The sequence below is a fragment of the Sparus aurata genome, chromosome 16 (assembly GCF_900880675.1).
Source record: "Sparus aurata chromosome 16, fSpaAur1.1, whole genome shotgun sequence".
Lineage (NCBI taxonomy): Eukaryota > Metazoa > Chordata > Actinopteri > Spariformes > Sparidae > Sparus > Sparus aurata.
The window spans coordinates 22975147-22994211 of record NC_044202.1 but is presented as its reverse complement, the minus strand read 5'-3'; the positions used below and the strand labels follow the sequence as shown (position 1 = coordinate 22994211).

The window sequence follows — 19065 nt, the reverse complement described above, 5'->3', positions numbered from 1 at the left end:
TATTTCTGCACTGTGATGTGGGAGCATGTTTGCTCAGGAGTGAATCCAGCCCTGTGTGTGTGTGTGTGTGTGTGTGTGTGTGTGTGTGTGGAGCAGGTTCTGGAGGAGGAGGAGTACGAGGTATGGCTGAAGAGACATCTGCTGGCAGAGAGCAGTATAGAGAACAGAGAGGAGCTGCTGCTGGACTCAGCTGAGAGACTGGAGACCAACCTCACCCTGCTGGGTGAGAGAGCTGCTCACTGCAGCTGAGCTCAGACTACTTGACATATGAGATGTGGGAGCAGTGGGACTTAAAGTCTGTGTGACTTGTGTGTGTTCAGGTACCACAGGGATTTTAGACAGACTGCAGGAGGAGGTCCCAGAGACCATCGAGGCTCTGCAGAGGGCCGGGATCAAAGTGTGGGTCCTCACCGGAGACAAGAAGGAGACCGCCATCAACATTGCCTACGCCTGCAAACTCCTCCGTCCTGGCGACGAGCTGCTGACAGTCACCTGTGGAAGCAAGGTGAGCAGCCATTTTTAAAAAACCCATATTCAGTTTGTCATTAGCAATAAAATGTTCTGAACCAGGCGTTGAATAATATATGAACAAACCCCTCAGTAGAAACCTTCAGCATACAGATAGGAATACTGTGATGTATGGAGGGATGATAATCTATCAGTACACTTCATAACACATTCCGTCTGACTGTCTGACCCAGCTGCTTCATGGGAAAAATCGCAACAAAAAATGATTTCATGCATTTATACTTTGAAAGTATGTAACGTTGTGGATTTCTCTTTCATCAGGATGCGTGTGCAGCTTTACTTCAGGAGCTAAAACTGGAAGTGCAGCGCGGCGGAGACCGTCTGATGGAGCCGTCCGCGGCGGAGAACCGTTCGGAGTCCTCCTCGAGCAGCGCGGCCGACTTTATTCTGGTTATAGACGGCTGCACGCTGGACTGGGCCCTGCAGGAGGAGCTGAAGAGCGATTTCCTGGAGCTGAGCTGCAGGTGCAAGGCCGTGATCTGCTGCAGGTCCACGCCACTGCAGAAGAGCCAGGTGGTCCGGCTGGTCCGGGACCAGCTCGGTGCCATGACCCTGGCTGTGGGTAAGGACTCAGTGATTCACAGTTTTTCCACATCTTACTTGTTCTGAAAAAATGTATTTGTACAGTCGAGGTCAAAACTAGCATACACTTGTAAAGAGTGTGTGACAGTATGCATGTAATATGCTGAACTATAAGCAGGGTTCGTACGGGTGCTTGAAATCCTTGAAAGTGCTTGAATTTCAATGTTGTGTTTTCAAGGTCTGAAAAGTGCTTGGATTTTTGTTTAAGTGCTTGAAAGTGCTTGACATTATAACTCTGTGTCTTTCACAAAATTGGGATCAGATCGGATAATTAATTTCTGAAGTTTTTGCTATTATGAAACATAATTTTAGATGTTTACAGCATAATATAATGAACATGATTGTGATAAAAAGTGAAGAATAAAATCATGAGTATATATATTCCTGTAGATAAGTACTTTACCCCAGCAATAAGGTGCTGGAAAATCTTGAAAATTACCCTTAAAAGTGCTTGAAAAGTGCTTGAATTTGACCTTGAAAAATGTGTACGAACCCTGTATAAGGAAATACAGCTCTGATCTGTGTTTATGCTTCTGCAGGGGTGTTGTGGGCTCTCACACTGGCTGTCTGTTGCTGTGTGCCTGGACACTTCCTTAATAACTTGTGTTGAGTATTTTGTGTGACATTCTTTAAGGTGACGGAGCCAACGATGTGAGCATGATTCAAGTGGCTGATGTGGGAATCGGGATATCTGGTCAGGAGGGCATGCAGGTGATCTATATGGACATCATGTAGCTTCTACAGTGTGATATTGTTGTAGGCAGAATTAGTATTAGTAGGTTTTACTTGTCAGGAGAACCAAACAGAGGTGAAAGCCTCACTTTTTAATAATTAAAGTATTTATGTCTGAGTCTTTTTCTAAATATGTTGCATGTCCACGCTCCCCCAGGCTGTCATGTCCAGTGACTTTGCCATCTCCAGGTTTAAACACCTCAGTAAGCTGCTGCTGGTCCACGGCCGCTGGTGTTACTCTCGCCTCGCAAACATGATCCTCTACTTCTTCTACAAGAATGTGGTGAGAGCTCTTCGCCGACTTTACTGAGTCTGTGGGTGAAATGATTGTAAAACGGCTTGTTTTAAAGAGTCTTGTGACGCTGGGGATCGCCCCCAACCACCCGGTGTAATTCTATGAAATGCTTACTGCGAGACAACGCAAGGTCACGTGTTGTTCACATTCACTTTCCTGCCACTTCACTTGCTGCTAACATGATCTCTGCTGTTTATGTACTGCTGTGCGGGCTGTTATGACTGAACACAGTGTAAAACATGTGATTAGATATCAAACACAGCCAAACTGCTCTGCCGCTTCCTCCTAAACAATTGAAGTAGATGGGGACTTGTTTTAAAATGTAAAATACAAGAACAAAACAACAGGTCCTCTCAAACCCAGAGGTCCAAAATGTATTTGAAAAGATGTTATTACATCCTGGATTGGTGGTCCAGCCTGTGCACCCATGTCAGAGCCACAGTGAAGATTTCAGCTTTGAAAAGGGTGTAAACAACATGTTCAAGTGCATGTGGGATCTCAGGGCTCCCAGAGTGTGATTGTGTGATTGTTTTTCCAGTTCTTGTTTTTTATTTTTTTTCATTTTGAAACGAGTCTCCAGCGACTTCAGTTGTTCAGCAGAACGCTGCACTGAAGTTTTACTGCGAAGCTCCAGAAATGTTTTGTGGACTACATTCTTAAAGGAGAACTTTGGTCGATTTAAACATGCAGCTTCATTGCTCAAGCTACCCTTGACTTGCCAGTACCGAAGACGCGAACAAATTTGGTCCAGCCATTACAGAGCTCCGTGAACGAAGACTTAGCATTGAACGCTAACAGCATGGGGTCAGAACTTCACGCTGTGTTTTAAGCATCTTAACATGCTCCACATCTCACACCAAAAGTTATGCAACATCAGCAGACACCTTAGCACACAGCACTGTAGCGTGTATGACTCAAAATGAATAAAAAAGTAGTTAAAATAGTGTGTTTGAGCAAGGAGCTACTTACCTGTTTGTTGACATCCGTGTGTTCCGGTAGCTAGACCAAACTAGCATATCCATCGAGTGTGCACTTAACAGGCTTAACAGGCTATTGTAAGGCTCATGGCTCATGACAGGCTGTAACATGGACATGTACATTATGAACATAAGTACGAAAATGCTGGAATACGTTTCCGTCTCCGCCAGTGAGGGAGTAAGCGCACGCTCGACGGATTGACTAGTTTGGTCTAGCTACCGGAACACACGGATGTCAACAAACAGGTAAGTAGCTCCTTGCACAAACACACTGTTTTAACTACTTTTTTATTCATTTTGAGTCATACACGCTACAGTGCTGTGTGCTAAGGTGTCTGCTGATGTTGCATAACTTTTGGTGTGAGATGTGGAGCATGTTAAGACGCTTAAAACACAGTGTAAAGTTCTGACCCCATGCTGTTAGCGTTCAATGCTAAGTCTCCGTTCACGGAGCTCTGTAATGGTTGGACCAAATTTGTTTGCATCTTCGGTACTGGCAAGTCAAGGGTAGCTTGAGCAATGAAGCTGCATGTTTAAATCGACCAAAGTTCTCCTTTAACCTGACGGATTTTACCTTTTGGGGTCAACTGTTCCTACGAGGCCTTTCCCCTATAGTTAGAAATGTGTATCAACAAAACAAAGGAGACATTCATCTCAAGCAAAGCTCTGTACCCAGTTTAGCTGTCAGCCAGTCTGCGGTCACTGGCGGACACCAGGACCGCTAACAGCTGTTGGTAGATCTTCACCGCTGCTTTTCTGTGTCTGCAGATGTATGTGAATCTGCTGTTCTGGTATCAGTTCTTCTGTGGTTTCTCGGGGGCCCTCATGTCCAACTCCTGGGTGCTCATCCTCTTCAACCTGCTCTTCACGTCCGTTCCTCCTATCATCTACGGCGTCCTGGAACGGGACGTACCTGCAGACACTCTGATGGAGCTGCCTGAGCTCTACCGGGCTGCACAGACCGCCAAGGTGACTCCACACCAACACCACACCTTTCAGTCCTCCATTTACACTATTATACTATCATATAACATATACTACTTCTGTTATATTGGATTGTGATACTATACCGTTGAGCTGAGCAACAATTGATATCATACTGTTATTGGGATATGAGACTTCAGAGAGTTTTGGGGCGGCTGCAGCTCAGTGGGTAGAGCTGGTGGACCAGTGATCGGAAGGTCGCTGGTTCAAATCCCCGGCTCCCCTGGGGTGGGACTGAGCTACATGCCGAAGTATCCTTGAGCAAGATACTGAGCCCCAGAATTGCTCCTGCTGTGCAGTTGGCACCCTGTGGGGCAGCCACTGCCATCAGTAAGGGTCCTGCAATGAGCTGGCGACTCGTTCAGCGTGTACCCTGGCCTTCGCCCATGAGTAGAACTGGATTTGGCCCCAGTAAGCCCCTCCCGCAAAACGAACGAACTTCGGAGAGTTCAGATATCGTTAGAACATGGCAGAAGTGTAATGATATACTGAATTTAGTGATATCGTGATGACGCTGATAACAGAGTGAGAACGCACGCTCCGTCATGGTCGGAAGCAGTCCGTTCAAATTGTTTGTTTGTAATGAGTACACCCTCTGTTCAGAGGAACATGAACGTGTTAAACACTGAACTGCAGTTTAATGTGACAACACAACAAGTTTACACTAAATACATGCGCTGATGTACATGTACACTTCACATAAGTGTACATTAACTCGTGTCAGAGATGAATGTAACCTGGTAGATGGATAGATGGATATAGAGTGATAGCGGCACCCTAAGTGATAAAGCCTGAAAATATCGTAATAATATGTGAAGGCCATGTTGTGACCTCAAACTGATTGCAATATGTTAATGTCATGGTCCACCAAATAAATAAATAAATAAATATATAAATAAATTGATAAACACTTTGAGTCTTTTGTATCAGTCTTTTCAGGATCTTCTCCAAAGTGCTCAGCAGCTCAAGCTGCTTTTCTAGCTTCATGTGTGGGAAAAGAAAGGAAACATGGACGAGAAAGAATGTCGACACGTCTGTTGACCCTGTGTTAAGAATGACTAAAGGATGAATCATGTTTTTCCCCTCAGATTTATGTTCCCTCCATGTTCTGGATCAACATCCTGGATGCGTTTTACCAAAGCCTTGTCTGCTTCTTCATGCCTTATTTTGTAAGTACGCTTTGTCAAATCTGTCAAACAATGTACCGTTAGTGAATGAACACAGGGCTAACTGTTTTTTTTCCAACAGCCTAGACCTTATCAGATGACATCCCATTTCATAATGCACAGTAGTAAACGCTGGTCGTACAGTTGTGGTCCCATCCTGATGTCTGGTTGTTGTGATGTGTGTTTCAGGCGCTGGCAGGATCAGACGTTGGCGATCTGTCCTTCGGCTCTCCAATCAATGCCTCAGCTCTCCTCATCATCCTGCTGCACCAAGTCATCGAGAGTCACACTCTGGTCAGACACACTGATGCGCTCAAAGCTGTTACGATGTGTTTAACTGAACGTGTTATTCGCCTCAGTTGGTCCGCAGGATCATTTGTGTTTCTTTGTGTTACTCACACAAGTGTTCACTCGCCCCCGAGCAGCCAGGCCCTGAGGGTGTGTTTGTGTCGGTGGGTTTTTACTCCGGTCACTAACCGACCTCTGCACTCAGAAGAGACTCTGTTTCTCTCTCTCTTCTTTCCCCCTCTCCTCTCTGTAGCGTTACGTTCACGAAGTTGAGTACATTTCCCCTCCGGCTCCAGTCAGCGGTCGACTGTACAGATCACTGCTGCGGTCAGGCTGATAAACAGGAGTGAAGATTAATCACCTTTTTAATCCCAGAAGTTCGAAAGTAATCTCTGAGCTTTCCTTCACATTTGTAAACGGCTCTCTAACCCACTAACCCTGCGACATCAGTACATTTTCCCCTGAAAGTTGAATATTTTCAACTCGCAACCGATACTGAGACGATGTTCCTTTCACACATTTGCTTCGTTTGTGCCACACTGTCAGGAGACCCAATTTTGCATTGACTTTGTAATATCGACATCAGAACATATGTGACCAGTGGCGTTGTAGAGTCTCATCCTCTGTGTTGTCTTGCAGACGTGGATTCACATGCTGGTGTTGGCGGTCAGTGCCGCCTCCTACTTCGGCTTCGTGCTGCTCGTCAGTTTGTTCTGCGTGACCTGCAGCCCCCCCCTCAACCCTCTGGGGGTGGAAACTCTCCAGATGTCCCAGCCTCTCTTCTACATCATATGCACTCTCACTACTGCGACGGCCCTGTTACCAAGGTACACACACACACACACATAATACACCATGTACATTCACACGCAACACACATTCAACCCTAAACTCACACTCTCCCGCGTGCTGTCCTCTGCAGGCTGTTGGTCCGAGCCCTGCACAACACCTTAAACCCAGCCAGCGCTCTGACAACGGCTCAGATGGACAAAGTTGATTCAGAGAGGTACTGCAAAAGAATGCAGCGCTGGAACCAGAATCACAGAGTCAACAGGCTGCCAGTGTCTGCTGACAACCCTGGCCTGGAGCGCAGCATAGACACAGTGGTTTCCTGACCTCCTTCTACACACACACACACACACACACACACACAGAGGCAGAGGGCTGCATCCCTCCGATCAGCAGACCAGACAGAGTCATATCACTGTCTGACCCGGCGGGGAAAGACCTGATAGTTCAGAAAGACTGTGGATGTTGAGATGCTGGATTCAGTGCATGTCACTGACCGTGTGGACTCTTTGTACAGGATGTTCCACTCACCAGCTACTCACAGTCTCTGCTGCTGAAAGACTACTCATTGTGCTAAATGTCCACAGCCAAAGAACTCCTTGGAGAGACTGATTTGCTATTAAGAAAACTGTTTGATTTTGTTCTACTTAAGCTGGGCTCACTTTAAAGGACTTGGAAATCCTAACCGACTGTGAAATCAGGTTGCATCATGCACATGATGAGAAATCTTCACAGCTGTTTTTTTTTTTTTCGTTTTTTCTCTCTCTAATCTCAAACCTTCACATACTACAAGACTTGAAAATAACGGTGCATTCACATACTTCAGGATATTGAACGTGGATTCCTGAATAAGGACGTGAAGATTATCGTGTGAGACTTCTCTTCTGATTGTCGGGAGGTTATCAGGGTCAAATCAGCCGGTCCTCCTGTAGTCTGAGCCTGACCTTACGGAACGCATCATCAAACACCATCAGCCCGTGAAAAGCTTTTCCTCCACAAAGCACAAAAGCTTGGAGCACGTCTCCACGCACCGTACTTGTGGTGAGCCGGCATACCTTCTCTGCCCTGTCGGCATCACGACAGCGTGAGCTAACACTGCTAGCAGACGAGGTTGAGATTGCCTGTTATCTCTGTCCGCTAACCCCTCATTCAGCGGTACTTCAGTCGTAATAATATGAAGGAGGCAGGCAGGAACAGGAAGCAACAATCTGATTTCTTATTTCCAGCCATTTAGAGCCGTAGCAGTTCTGTCTGGAGGTGTCTGGCTCATGGTCTTGTTTGTGTTTACTGCAATGTACTAGACTGATTTTATTTTTTTTAAATTTTTTTTAGTAGTTCACACTGCTTGATGATGAACAAACACGCTGGCACGCCTACAAGCGCTGAAATATGTTTACAGTCTGTGGATGAAAACGAATTTCACAGCGATGTTACAACGAGCAGCCTGTTTGTCTGTCGACCGCCACAGCAGGGCCGAGGATTAATCACCCGGTCGTACTGACGTGATATACTACATTAGAAATCAAAGAGGCTGAAGCTGTTCTGAGTTTGGACTGATGTATTTGCACGATAACTCTTGCGCTGAGCTGCACTAAGGAGGAGAAACATGGATCAGATCCAAACAAGGTTTAAAGGATTTTTTTGCACCCAGGAGCCCCCAGTTAGTAATATCCTCCAGTTCACTGTGTTCATATACAAAATACTTTAAACACATGAGCCAATGAGACTGAAATGTGTTTGGTCTGATCTATATTAGATAAAAAAATGTGCAACAAATTGCATTACCCCCTTCCAAAGGCCTGTTCAAGATTAAAATGTTTTATTATTGTATTTTATTAAATTATTTGTACAGGGGAATCTGAACTCTAACCATTTAGAGCAGAGCACCCCAAAGATGAACCTCCACAACATTCACTTTGGTTCACCAGCTTCTTCTTATTGAAATTATAATGATGTTTATATTGTTTTTTTTTGTTTGTTTGTTTTTATTTGTATGGTATAAAAAATATTTTAGAATCTCTCGTTATCATTTTCATAGTCTGAGCATGCTGTGCAGAGTGACATGTGTGCAGGAAGCGGGTCAGTGAACAGAACTTGGGATCCTTCTACCATTTTGCATCGTCACTATATAATACAGTATGTATTCATTTGCAGTTGTCGCCCACTTAGGGAAAAAAGTTTGGGCGCTCCGATCCTTGCACTTCGGGGCCATGCATTAGCGCCATCGAATTATAATATTCAAATGATTCTGTTAATAAGAGACAAATAAGTTGTGTGTTTATAGTGTTTATTGTGGATCTTGGATTTAATGACATTATGATTAATTTTTAAATAAATCTGAGATTAGTAATGAAATTAAAATGCAGGAGGATGGAATGTAAAAAAACAAAGGTGGATCAACTACTTCTATATGATTCCTAAGCTCATTTCATGTGCTCCTTCTTGGTGCAGCCCGGCAGTGAAACACTGGCTGTGACGAGTGAATGTGATGAAAACCTGAGTGCAGCTCGGCCAGTCAAGAATACTAACAGCCTGAAGTGAAGTGACCTTTACCTGTGGAGTAATGACCCACCTGGTAACTCCCGAATATTCCTTCAGCCTTAACTGTGATTCAGATCTCTTCTTTTTCTACTGAAGCCTTAACGACTGCAGTGCGGTCCAACAGTCGTGGATGAGCCTTTTTCATATTGTCTAATGATTGTAAATCCAACTGTTATTGCAATAAACAGAGTTGTTCACATCTGTAGAGTCCGTGCAGTTTATATGCTGAAATTACTTGAGAATTTAAATGATCAAATCTTGTACATTTTATGTGTGTATGTATATGTATATGTATATATATATATATATATATATATATATATATATATATATATATATATATATATATATATATATAATTTATTATTATTATTATTATTATTATTATTATTATTATTATTATACACACACACAAGTTAAATTAAACTATTATACATGTGCTTTGTTGTCATGGAGACCCAGAACAACTGAGCATCTGCTGATGAATCGTGGTGAGATGACCTGGTTTATATTAACATCTGTACAAAACATTGAAATGTGTTCCACACTTACAATTAGACCATGCTTTTAAAATACAAGACACACACACACACACACACACACAGTCAGTCAGTCAGTCAGTCAGTACAAAGCAGGTGCCTGCTGCTTCCCTGTGTGGTCTCTGGCAGAGCTGACAGTTCACAGCCTCAGCAGCGGACTGTTTCCTCCTGGGCGTGTCTGACAGCTTTCACTTCTGTCTGCTTTGCTGAGCTTTCCGGCCATCGTCCGAACTCTGTGGCTTGACTGTTTGGTAACTGGATCCTCCTCATGAGTTTCTACAGCGATGCGTCCACTGAGGACATGAGTGACGAGCTGGGGACTTTGGGGTAAGACTGTTCATCTTATCAGACTGTGACGTGAGTTTGTCTCTCACCTGACGGACAACGCGGTGTTCTGCTCGAAGCGGACGAGTCACGAGCCCACATGGACGGAACCGCGCTAAGTGTTCACGAATGCGCTTTATGGAACGTATTTTAAGAGCATTTGAGCTAAATGTTGACTGTCTTGGTAAAACCGGTTTAATAGAATAATCACAGGTGTAGCCTGGATGTTTACTGGTAACATACCGGGGTGAAGTTAGTTTCAGGTCGGATATTCGGCGGCTCTTCACTCGGGTCCAGCTGCGACTTCACTGAGGTTCTCCCAGTGTGAGCAGCAGGAGGACGGTCAGCTCACCTCCAGAGTCTCGCGCTGAACCGCTGGAGACTGAGTTAGGGACCGTCATTAAATTACTTCGCATAAATATATTAATACAAAATAATTGCAGGTTTTTGTTCAATATCTTCCATGTGACCCAGTGACTCCAAACCAGCAGCACATTGTATTAGTAAACTGGCGGTTCTAGGGGGGCCCAACAGGGGCCAGTGCCCCTGTACCTCTGAGTCCAGACCCCCCTGTGCCCCTCTGACAGGGAGTCTGCATCACTGATACAATGACAGATTTTTTGCAATGATTTTGTACTCAGCAGCTTACTACCCAATTAAAAATGTTAAAATTGTAAACACTGTTTTAAGTCCCATTCATCCCTTGCTTGAATGAAGAATTTGTCGTTTTTTTTTTTCCTGGGTTGTATGTTACAGAAGCGCATTGCATTCACTTGATAAAAAAAAAAAAAAAGTCGCCTTATCTCGTAATTTCGAGAAAAGATCTAGTAATTATGAGATAAGGAAAGGTGCGTCGTTGATTGTGAATAACATTTACGGTAATCGTACTGAAGCCGCTCTGATGAGCGGCTGGTGGTGACTGTGTGGGTCAGACTGCAGTCTCAGTCAGACCCATGAAGCATACGAGGATAGATTTTGAAAGAGGATTACTTAAATAGTACACAGTAGAAGTACTTCATTATAGTTACACAATAGGGAGTACTTAGTTCAGCAGTATATGAATCTTGGTCTACTAATAGAAAATACGTTTTTTAATAACACATAAAAGTTGGGCGAAATGTCCTTGACACAGGATTACTCGAAAAGTACACAGTAAAAGTACTTCATATTATTCATGCAAGTAGTCTAGGAAGTGCTAAATCCAGCAGTTTATGAATCTTGAACTACTTATGGACACAATGTTTTGTTGTTGTTTTTTCTCATGTCGTCCTTTACTTTGAAATCCGGATACCTTCGTGATACCTTCAGTTTATTACCAAGAGTATTTACTGTAAAAGTATTCTCTCATAATTACGAGATCTTTTCTCATAATTACGACATCCGGATCTCGTAATTACGAGATCTTTTCTCATAATTATGAGATCTTTTCTCATAATTACGAGATAAGGTGTCTAATTTTTTTTTGCTTCCGTATTACGTGCCCTCTAACAAAAAAAAAAACGGCCCCATACCCCCCCCCCCCAGCAAAAATCTCAAATATTTGCTGGTTTAAGCGTTGTAAATGTGAGGACTTTTGGTTTCTGACCGACTCTGTTTGTTTCTTAAGACACTTTTGTTTTGGATATTAACTCCTATCGCTGCATGAATTCATGGCAGGTCTGGTTACGCTGCATTCCTGACTTCAATCTGTGGTGACACTACACAAGTATGTGACAGATTAACAACGAGCAGACATGCTGAAACCCCGCAGCACAGAGGTCACACAGCAGAGAGTGAACTGATCAACCTGCAGCTGCTTTCAAAATATGGACGGAAGCAGATCATGTTCATGTTTCATGAGCTAGAGGCATGAATGGTTTTCCTCTCATAATGCAAATGATGGACTTTCACATCCCTCTACTAGTTTCCTTTGCATCTGTTTCACAGTCTGAGATTAGTATTAATATGAAGATGTCTTCTTCACACGTGTTACCGGTTTACATACAAATAGGCATCTAGGTGCTGCACGTCACACCTCTGTGTTCAGGTGATTCAGGTGGAATAGTGTGGATTCCAAACGGTGTTACAAAAACTTAAGAAAAGCAATTATACTGCACATCTCTCGCAGAAAATGAACGAGGGAAAGAGGTGGAGGAAGCAGAGGTGCCGCTGGCCTGAGCTTTTAGAGACAAGCTGTTACATCATGCAGGTTTAGTGGCTTCATGTCAATATCGATTATGTTTTTCCTGAACTAGGACATTTAAATTAATCTATTTTTTTTTAGATTTTAAATTCAATTGATCAACTCTGGTTGTTAGTTCACTAAAACCTGTAACTTCCAGGTTATTTCTTCTCGCCTGTGTTGCAGGTGGTACCACTATGACCTGTCCCGCCACGCTGCAGAGGCCCTTCTCTTGTCCAACGGGACTGATGGAAGCTATCTCCTGCGAAACAGCAATGAGGGACCAGGCTGCTTCGCTCTGTCTGTCAGGTCAGTCTGTCTGTAACACACTGACTCTCAGTGAGAATAACAGTTCTGGTTTTGGTCATTTTAACTCTCAAGTGGTGGCACCATAAACATGTCTTGTCACAGTAAATTACTGGTGTTGAAACTCATCATGAGCCTACTTTAGAGTAGTTCAGCAGATGCTAAAATGAGTTATCTTAATGTAGGGCGTATCCTGCCCAAACTGTTTCCCTCCGAGAGCCAATATTAAAACGCAGTGGTGGGCAGCCTGCCAAAAGTGAGCACATACTGCACAGAGATAGATAAGATGTGTTTTTTGTCCAAAAGGGGGATTTCTGCTCGGGCAACAGTGCCGCTTACAGCTACAATTAGCTTTAAAACAGTATGATACAGTGTTGCATTGTTAAGATGCAAACATGCACAAATGCCTGTCGTGCTCATATCCTGCATTCAGTTTGCTCATTTAATGTGCACACTGTTAGAAGAATACTACTCATTTTCAAAATCAGTAAATTAAAGATAGAAGCCTGTGAACAACAGAAATGGAGGAAACTGTCTCTGCCATGATCTTTACAATACCAGTACAGTCATTATTCTCCTTGACTGTCATCATGTATAGTTCTGTTTACATTGTGCAAAATCTGAAGATCTCTAGTTCGGTTCTCTGTCTTCAGGCAGATCTGCCTCCCAGTCGATTTACTATTTCATTTTCAGGCTTCTTCCTCTGAGCTGCATCTGTGTCACTCAGATCTCTGAGTCCTGCTGTGTAATGTTTACTATGAAGACTGACATTTTTTCAATGCGAACCTTTCAATGCAACCTTGCTTTTGGTTTGTTTGTCATGTGGCGCAGGGCGAAGGATTCTGTCAAGCATTTTCACGTGACACGCAAGGACCGCGGCTACGTGTTCGGGTTTAACGAGTTCTCCACCCTTCACGATTTTGTCAACCACTTCGCCAACCAGCCTCTGCTGGGCAGTGACACAGGTATGCAGGACTTCAGATCTCATCCAACGAGCATACTGCCTTTCACTGCATTTTTTTTTTTTGCCGTACGTACATTTTCCTCATTTGAGACACATACCGGTGAGCACAAACCGGGATGTTGACCTCCAGTGTTGACCTCCAGCTGAAACACTGGGTGATTTCCTGTCTGAGCCCGACTAAAAGAAACCACATCTACACTTTTTTAATTCTAGGCAATATTGCAAATTCCAGTGAAATATGGTCTAAATGTAAACATTTGCAACAACTTCACTTTTGAACCAGTTGTGGGCGTCTTTTCAAACGGAAATATGCCAGTCAGAAGTCATGCACAACAGTCCGGTAGTTAACATGGTTTTCTGACATCTGTAGGATGCTGACAGTGTCCACTCTGTCAGAGGCAGGGCGGACAATGCAATTTAAATCAGTTGAACGACTTTCATTTTCTGATTTTTTTCAAAACATTAGGTGGTATTAGTAAGACTTCAGAGCGCCGTGAAGAAAATGTCATTCAGCGCATTTGTTTATCAGAAAAGTCAGCACACACAGCGAGGAAGACACCCGATGTTCTCATCAACATCATGCATGTGTACTGTGTAGCTACACGACTTCCTTCATTTCATACAGAGTAAGGTGTTACATAAACAACCTCGGCCGGCTGTCGACTGGGCTATTACAGGATTACAACACAATATTTCTCTGCGTTGCGTACTGCACACCTGACACAATGCAGATGAAACTTTACAACACTTCCCCTGCAGTGGTAGAAAATCTCTGCTCCATATTCTCCACTTGACAAGAACATAGTCCCACGTGTGTGTGTGTGTGTTGCGTTGTTGATGCTGTATGTTCCCAGTCGGGCTGTAACCTCCTCACTGCCTCTGAACCAGGAACCCTCATTGTGCTGAAGTGTCCGTACCCCTGGCGCGTGGAGGAGCCGTCCATCTACGAATCCGTGCGGGTTCACACGGCCATACAGACGGGCCGCACGGAGAACGATCTGGTGCCGAGTGCTCCATCGGTACTGTACGCCCGCTGAACTGCACACCCACTGTACTGCACACACCTGTCAGCAGCTGATACCAGGATGTTACCAAATACCTCTGTGATGTACAGCAGGGTTCAAATTCAGCTCATCTGCACAGCCAGCCTCAATAGATAGTTCTGTGTTATTACAACATGGGTATTATGTTTTAGTTTTTGGCCATTATTTCTCTCTTTTTTTCACCAAAGTGACTGATGGTTCACTAAATACCGCCAATCGTAGCTGCAACAATTAACATTGATCATCTCAATGCAGTGTTCTGATGGGAACACCTGCCCACACACTGATGCAGAACATGTTCACTCCAGAGATACATAGTTCGGTCCGTGTGTTGACTGAACTGAACAACTTCATTCACTGATGATAAATCATGGGGTGGTGGCTGAAAGCTCCAACATAAATTTAAAAAACCCTTGTCATTGTACCTTGAGTTAAGATGAATTTGCCCCAGATCCATGTCCACAACAATTTGTGTTATAATAACTAAAAGAAGGCCTGTCGTTTCAGCTGGGCACAAAGGAAGGCTACCTGGTGAAACAAGGAGCGCTTGTAAAGGTAAGAGAGGAGGAACTGTGACACCTCACCGTGTCTGAACACAGGACCATTTATATCAGGAATCTGTTCTCAGCTGTCCTCTAACACTGAGGTGATATTTAATACACATCCAAACTTTTTTTTTTTTTTTTGCAGAACTGGAAGCAGAGGTGGTTCACACTGAACAGATATGAGCTCAAGTACTTCAAAGACAAAGCGGTGAGTCTGACCTGGCCTCGTGCACAAAACGCGCTACTTCACTTTCACTTGGCTTTAAGGATTAGAGTGTGAGATTGAAGTATTTGGATTAGATTTCACCTCCTTCAAATCACACCGGACAAACAACAAGAGGGTGTGAGCTGATGCAAGAGTGTCTCTGTTGCAGTGTGAGGAGCCGATCCGAACCCTGGATCTGAGAGCCTGCTCTGCAGTCCAGTTCGACTACTCTCAGGACAGAGTCAACTGTTTCTGGTAAGTGACGCTCGGTCAGTCTTCCGCACTGGGAGGCTGTACCAGATGTGACAATATCACGTCCAAACACAAGAATTTTGATTTGGTTTGGAAAACTGCCAGCAGGTATGACATGTCCTGATCAGTGTGTTTTAGGAATGTGCAAAAGGATAGAAGGAAGGAAGTATAGACAGTGAGGTTTAATCTCTGACTTGGCAAAACCTTTTTGTTTGCAGCCGGCGCCACTTTGTAAAGAGCAGCTTTCATTTCAGGTCAAAGTTCGACAGTTAATGGTACAGTCCAGTTTACCCACAGGTTTGACATTGAGTGATAGCCTTAGTTTCATGCTAGTTTATAATCTCAAGTATGAGAGTCTTTTGTCCCACGTGTAAGGGCTTGTGTTGGTTATGGAGTACATTTAAATATTAGTTTTCAATCATTTCAACAATGAAGGAATTCTTTCAATGTTTTTTAAGCATGAGCACACAAATGAAGAATGACAACACGATGTGAAAGTGTGAGTGTGTGACATAATGAACAGACATGAATATGCAATACGGACACAAATACAGAGCAGCATGTGTCAGATGGCGTCAGCGCGATGAAGACACAGCAAAGCAAGTCCATTCAGGTCAGGCCACCGTCGTACTTCCCCCTGGCAGCAAAATCTGACATCTGTTCTCTTTGAAAAAGAGGAAGTTTGAAGAGCTAAATAAGAGAAGGAAAGAGGGGGAGGGAAGGAGAAGTGGGCCCATGCTGAGAGGCAGCGCTGACGTTTGAGAGCTTAGAACCTCCGTTTATCTTCTCACTTACAGATTTGGATTAAAAAAAAACATTTCTGTTTCTTTCTAGAATTGTGGTCATTCTTCTGTCAGTGACGTTTATGTTGGAACGGAAGCAGATGTTATCATCTGATTGGTTGTGTTTTCTACAGCAGCGACTGCTCAGGCTCATGATTAATATGCAATGGCTGACGTACAGCTGGAAGGGGAAAAAAGTTAAAAGAGCAAGCAAAAAAATAGTGAACCTACCCTTTAAACTTGAGAGACATATCTTAATGAAACCGTAACAACTTCACTGTGAATTAAAACGAGGTTTGGTGGAAATGACAGTCTAAAATAAGACTCGATGACTCACTCTTCTATTGGCTCACATCTGGCAACGATGTCATGGAGCCGGCACTGCAACACACTGTGTTCCAGAAGTCGCTGTGATGTCTCAAGTCGCACTGTGGACAACGTGGACAGCTGACGCTCTTATCTTGAGAGTGCGGTCACTTCGTAGTAATCAGACGACAAATGACAGAAGCACATGGTTAGATTGTGCACTGTAACGCGCGGCCCTTCATATCTCTGTGTGTCCACAGCCTGGTGTTTCCTGAGAGGACATTTTATCTCTGCACAAAGACGGGTGTGGAGGCGGACGAGTGGATCAAGATCCTGAGGTGGAAACTGGTGAGTGTGTTCAGACTGCGATATGGGATATGTTTACCAGAAGCTCAAACTGGAAGTCCTTCGCTCTTCACTCACTCCATGTCACAGGGACTACACTCAAAACTAATATTGATAATCAATAGACTTATAGCACAGTCCAGACTTTATTACCAAAGAGCATTCTGGGGAATGAGGGAATGGTCTGTGGAGGCTGAGACGATGACGAGGCAGGTTTAGGGAAATTTGATAGAAAACAGTGCAACAAAGGATTTTTTTCTTGTGTAATATGAACTCACTTCCTTGTTACTGGAAAGTTCTCTCCTCTGCTGCCTAAACACACTTCTGTATTTATTACAGTGTGTAGCTTACGACCCTAACTGGAATCCTTCTGAGCTGAACATGAACAAAAGGTTTGTGCTGTAAAACAGTGGGAACGAATAAAGTGCCCTCGATTTTAAGACACCTGCATTTGAACTAAACGTATGTTGAATTATATATAGTTCATTAAAAGACAGACTTCAGTTGGGAGGTGTTTAATAAACTAATAAACTAATATCATAGGTTTAAGGAAAGCTCAGTGGGACATTTATTCCACTCAAAATCCTCAAAGAAGATGACTTGACCTGAAGGGATCTGACGGTGAAACAGCAGACATAATAATAATTATAGTAATAATAATATTAATAATAATAATAATAATAATAATAATGATAATAACATTAATATTATTATTAATAATAATAATAATAATAATAATACAAATAATAATAAAAATAATAAAAATAATTTCAAAAAACACACATTACCGCGCTATGATTTACTTCAAGGTAAAAGACATCATTCATCTCCCCCACACACCTCTACACCTCTGACACTTCAGTAACAGGTGTTGAATAGTTGAATCCTCATGGCAGTTTTCAGTTGGCTCATCCATTTATCTTCTTAGCATCTAGATTTCGGCAGGTTTTTCCCCATAACTTGTGTAAACCTAAGTTATAAAATCACTGTACAAAAGTTTACAATAAGATACAGAGCTTCCTGCTCACTCTGTTTTGTTTTTTCCAGCCCAGTGCTTTGCTTATTTATTTTGTTGATTGGAGGGAAGACCGTCGTTAAAAAAAACTATTTCAATAAAACTAAAGGTTTTATTATTAAAACTCCAGTTTTGTAATTACTTCCTTTATTCGTCAATTTCTTAGTTCTTCTTTCCTTTTCCTCCCAGTTTCTTCCATAGGACATACTATTGTGTATCTGTCTAACATTAATACTGTAATGTCATTTCTTTCTTGAACATTAATTACTTTCCAAGCCAGACTTGGAAGCATGTTTTGTCATGATTTAATTAAGCACCAGACACTTGTTTGTACAACATAAGATGGTCATGTATTATATTGAGTTCTTTTTGGGTCTTAACTGTAACAGTTCATAAAGAAGACTCTGAAAATGTAAATGACGGTTTGTCAGGGCGTGAAACCATCGATCTGTTGGTGGTTATGGTCAGTGCTGCAGCTGACAGCGACTCTTGTGTCTCTTGTTTCCAGTCACAGATCAGAAAAGGTCAGTGACTGCTGTCAGAGACACTGGAGATGGAGAGAAGCCCGACCCTTGTAGAGGACATCCCATCAGCTGGAGGAACAATGAGGAGCAGCACCGTTCAAAAGGAGGAGTAAACTTGAGCATGACTGATTCCCTGACTGCACTGACCAGAGGATAACAACTTGGACGAGACTCCACTTTGCTTTGTGATATATTTAATGAGAACAAAGATGCTTAATTTATCAAAATCTCCTGTTAGCAGACTAACTCTACTTGTCTTTAGGACGTTTGTTTCTAGCACAGTGAACATGAACATTTGCTTTTAGAATCACTCAAGGGCATTACTTGCATTATTCTATAACACCCAAACCAACAGTGTGTCAGTCGGCCTCTGGATCATTTCTGATCTCCCTACCCGGTCTAATGGCTGCCAGCCCAGGCCCTTTGGTTTCTGCTGGTGAGAAACAGGTCAAAGAGCTCTTTCACACATACACCGAACAGCCACAACATTAAAACCAGCTGATTTATATCTCGTGGAGTTCCCCTTTAGCAACCAAAACAGGTCTGACACATCAAGGTGTCACTTGTCCTCTGAGGGGTCCTCACAGCAGAACACTGCCTTATAATGAGACGAGCAATGCTACTCTCATCACCTGTCAGTGGTTTTAACGTTGTGGCTGATCTGCAGTCAGTCACCGTACTGATGTTAATGTGGTTACCTGCGTCTCTGCACATACTGTATGTCACGTGTCTGAAAGGAGAGACCGACCTCTCAGCTATGGGTGGTGAGTGTTGCATGAGACTTTACTGAGGACATTAATAACTGTATTGATTTGAAATAAAAACAACAAAGTGAAGGATTATCACTCGGACTTTCATGGGGTGAGTGGATA

General features: G+C 43.1%; 2 protein-coding genes across 3 annotated transcripts in view; both read left to right on the top strand.

The window, feature by feature from the left end:
• Positions 1-9081, top strand: part of atp10d (ATPase phospholipid transporting 10D) — a 31516-nt gene extending 22435 nt beyond the window's left edge. For both annotated transcript variants that reach the window (XM_030443552.1, XM_030443553.1), the window contains 10 exons: positions 97-223; positions 321-505; positions 790-1090; positions 1745-1821; positions 2000-2125; positions 3883-4083; positions 5187-5267; positions 5454-5558; positions 6192-6379; positions 6475-9081. In XM_030443552.1, coding sequence (XP_030299412.1) covers positions 97-223; positions 321-505; positions 790-1090; positions 1745-1821; positions 2000-2125; positions 3883-4083; positions 5187-5267; positions 5454-5558; positions 6192-6379; positions 6475-6667 — 1584 coding nt within the window. In that variant the 3' untranslated portion in view covers positions 6668-9081. The remainder of the gene's footprint in view (positions 1-96; positions 224-320; positions 506-789; positions 1091-1744; positions 1822-1999; positions 2126-3882; positions 4084-5186; positions 5268-5453; positions 5559-6191; positions 6380-6474) is intronic.
• Positions 9082-9583: 502 nt separating this feature from the next.
• Positions 9584-19029, top strand: dapp1 (dual adaptor of phosphotyrosine and 3-phosphoinositides). The gene is made up of 9 exons (XM_030391729.1): positions 9584-9748; positions 12093-12215; positions 13044-13177; positions 14065-14195; positions 14727-14774; positions 14910-14972; positions 15139-15224; positions 16570-16657; positions 18178-19029. The coding sequence occupies exons 1-9, from the start codon at positions 9690-9692 to the stop codon at positions 18199-18201; spliced, it is 756 nt and encodes a 251-aa protein (XP_030247589.1). The 5' UTR covers positions 9584-9689; the 3' UTR covers positions 18202-19029.
• Positions 19030-19065: the final 36 nt, after the last annotated feature.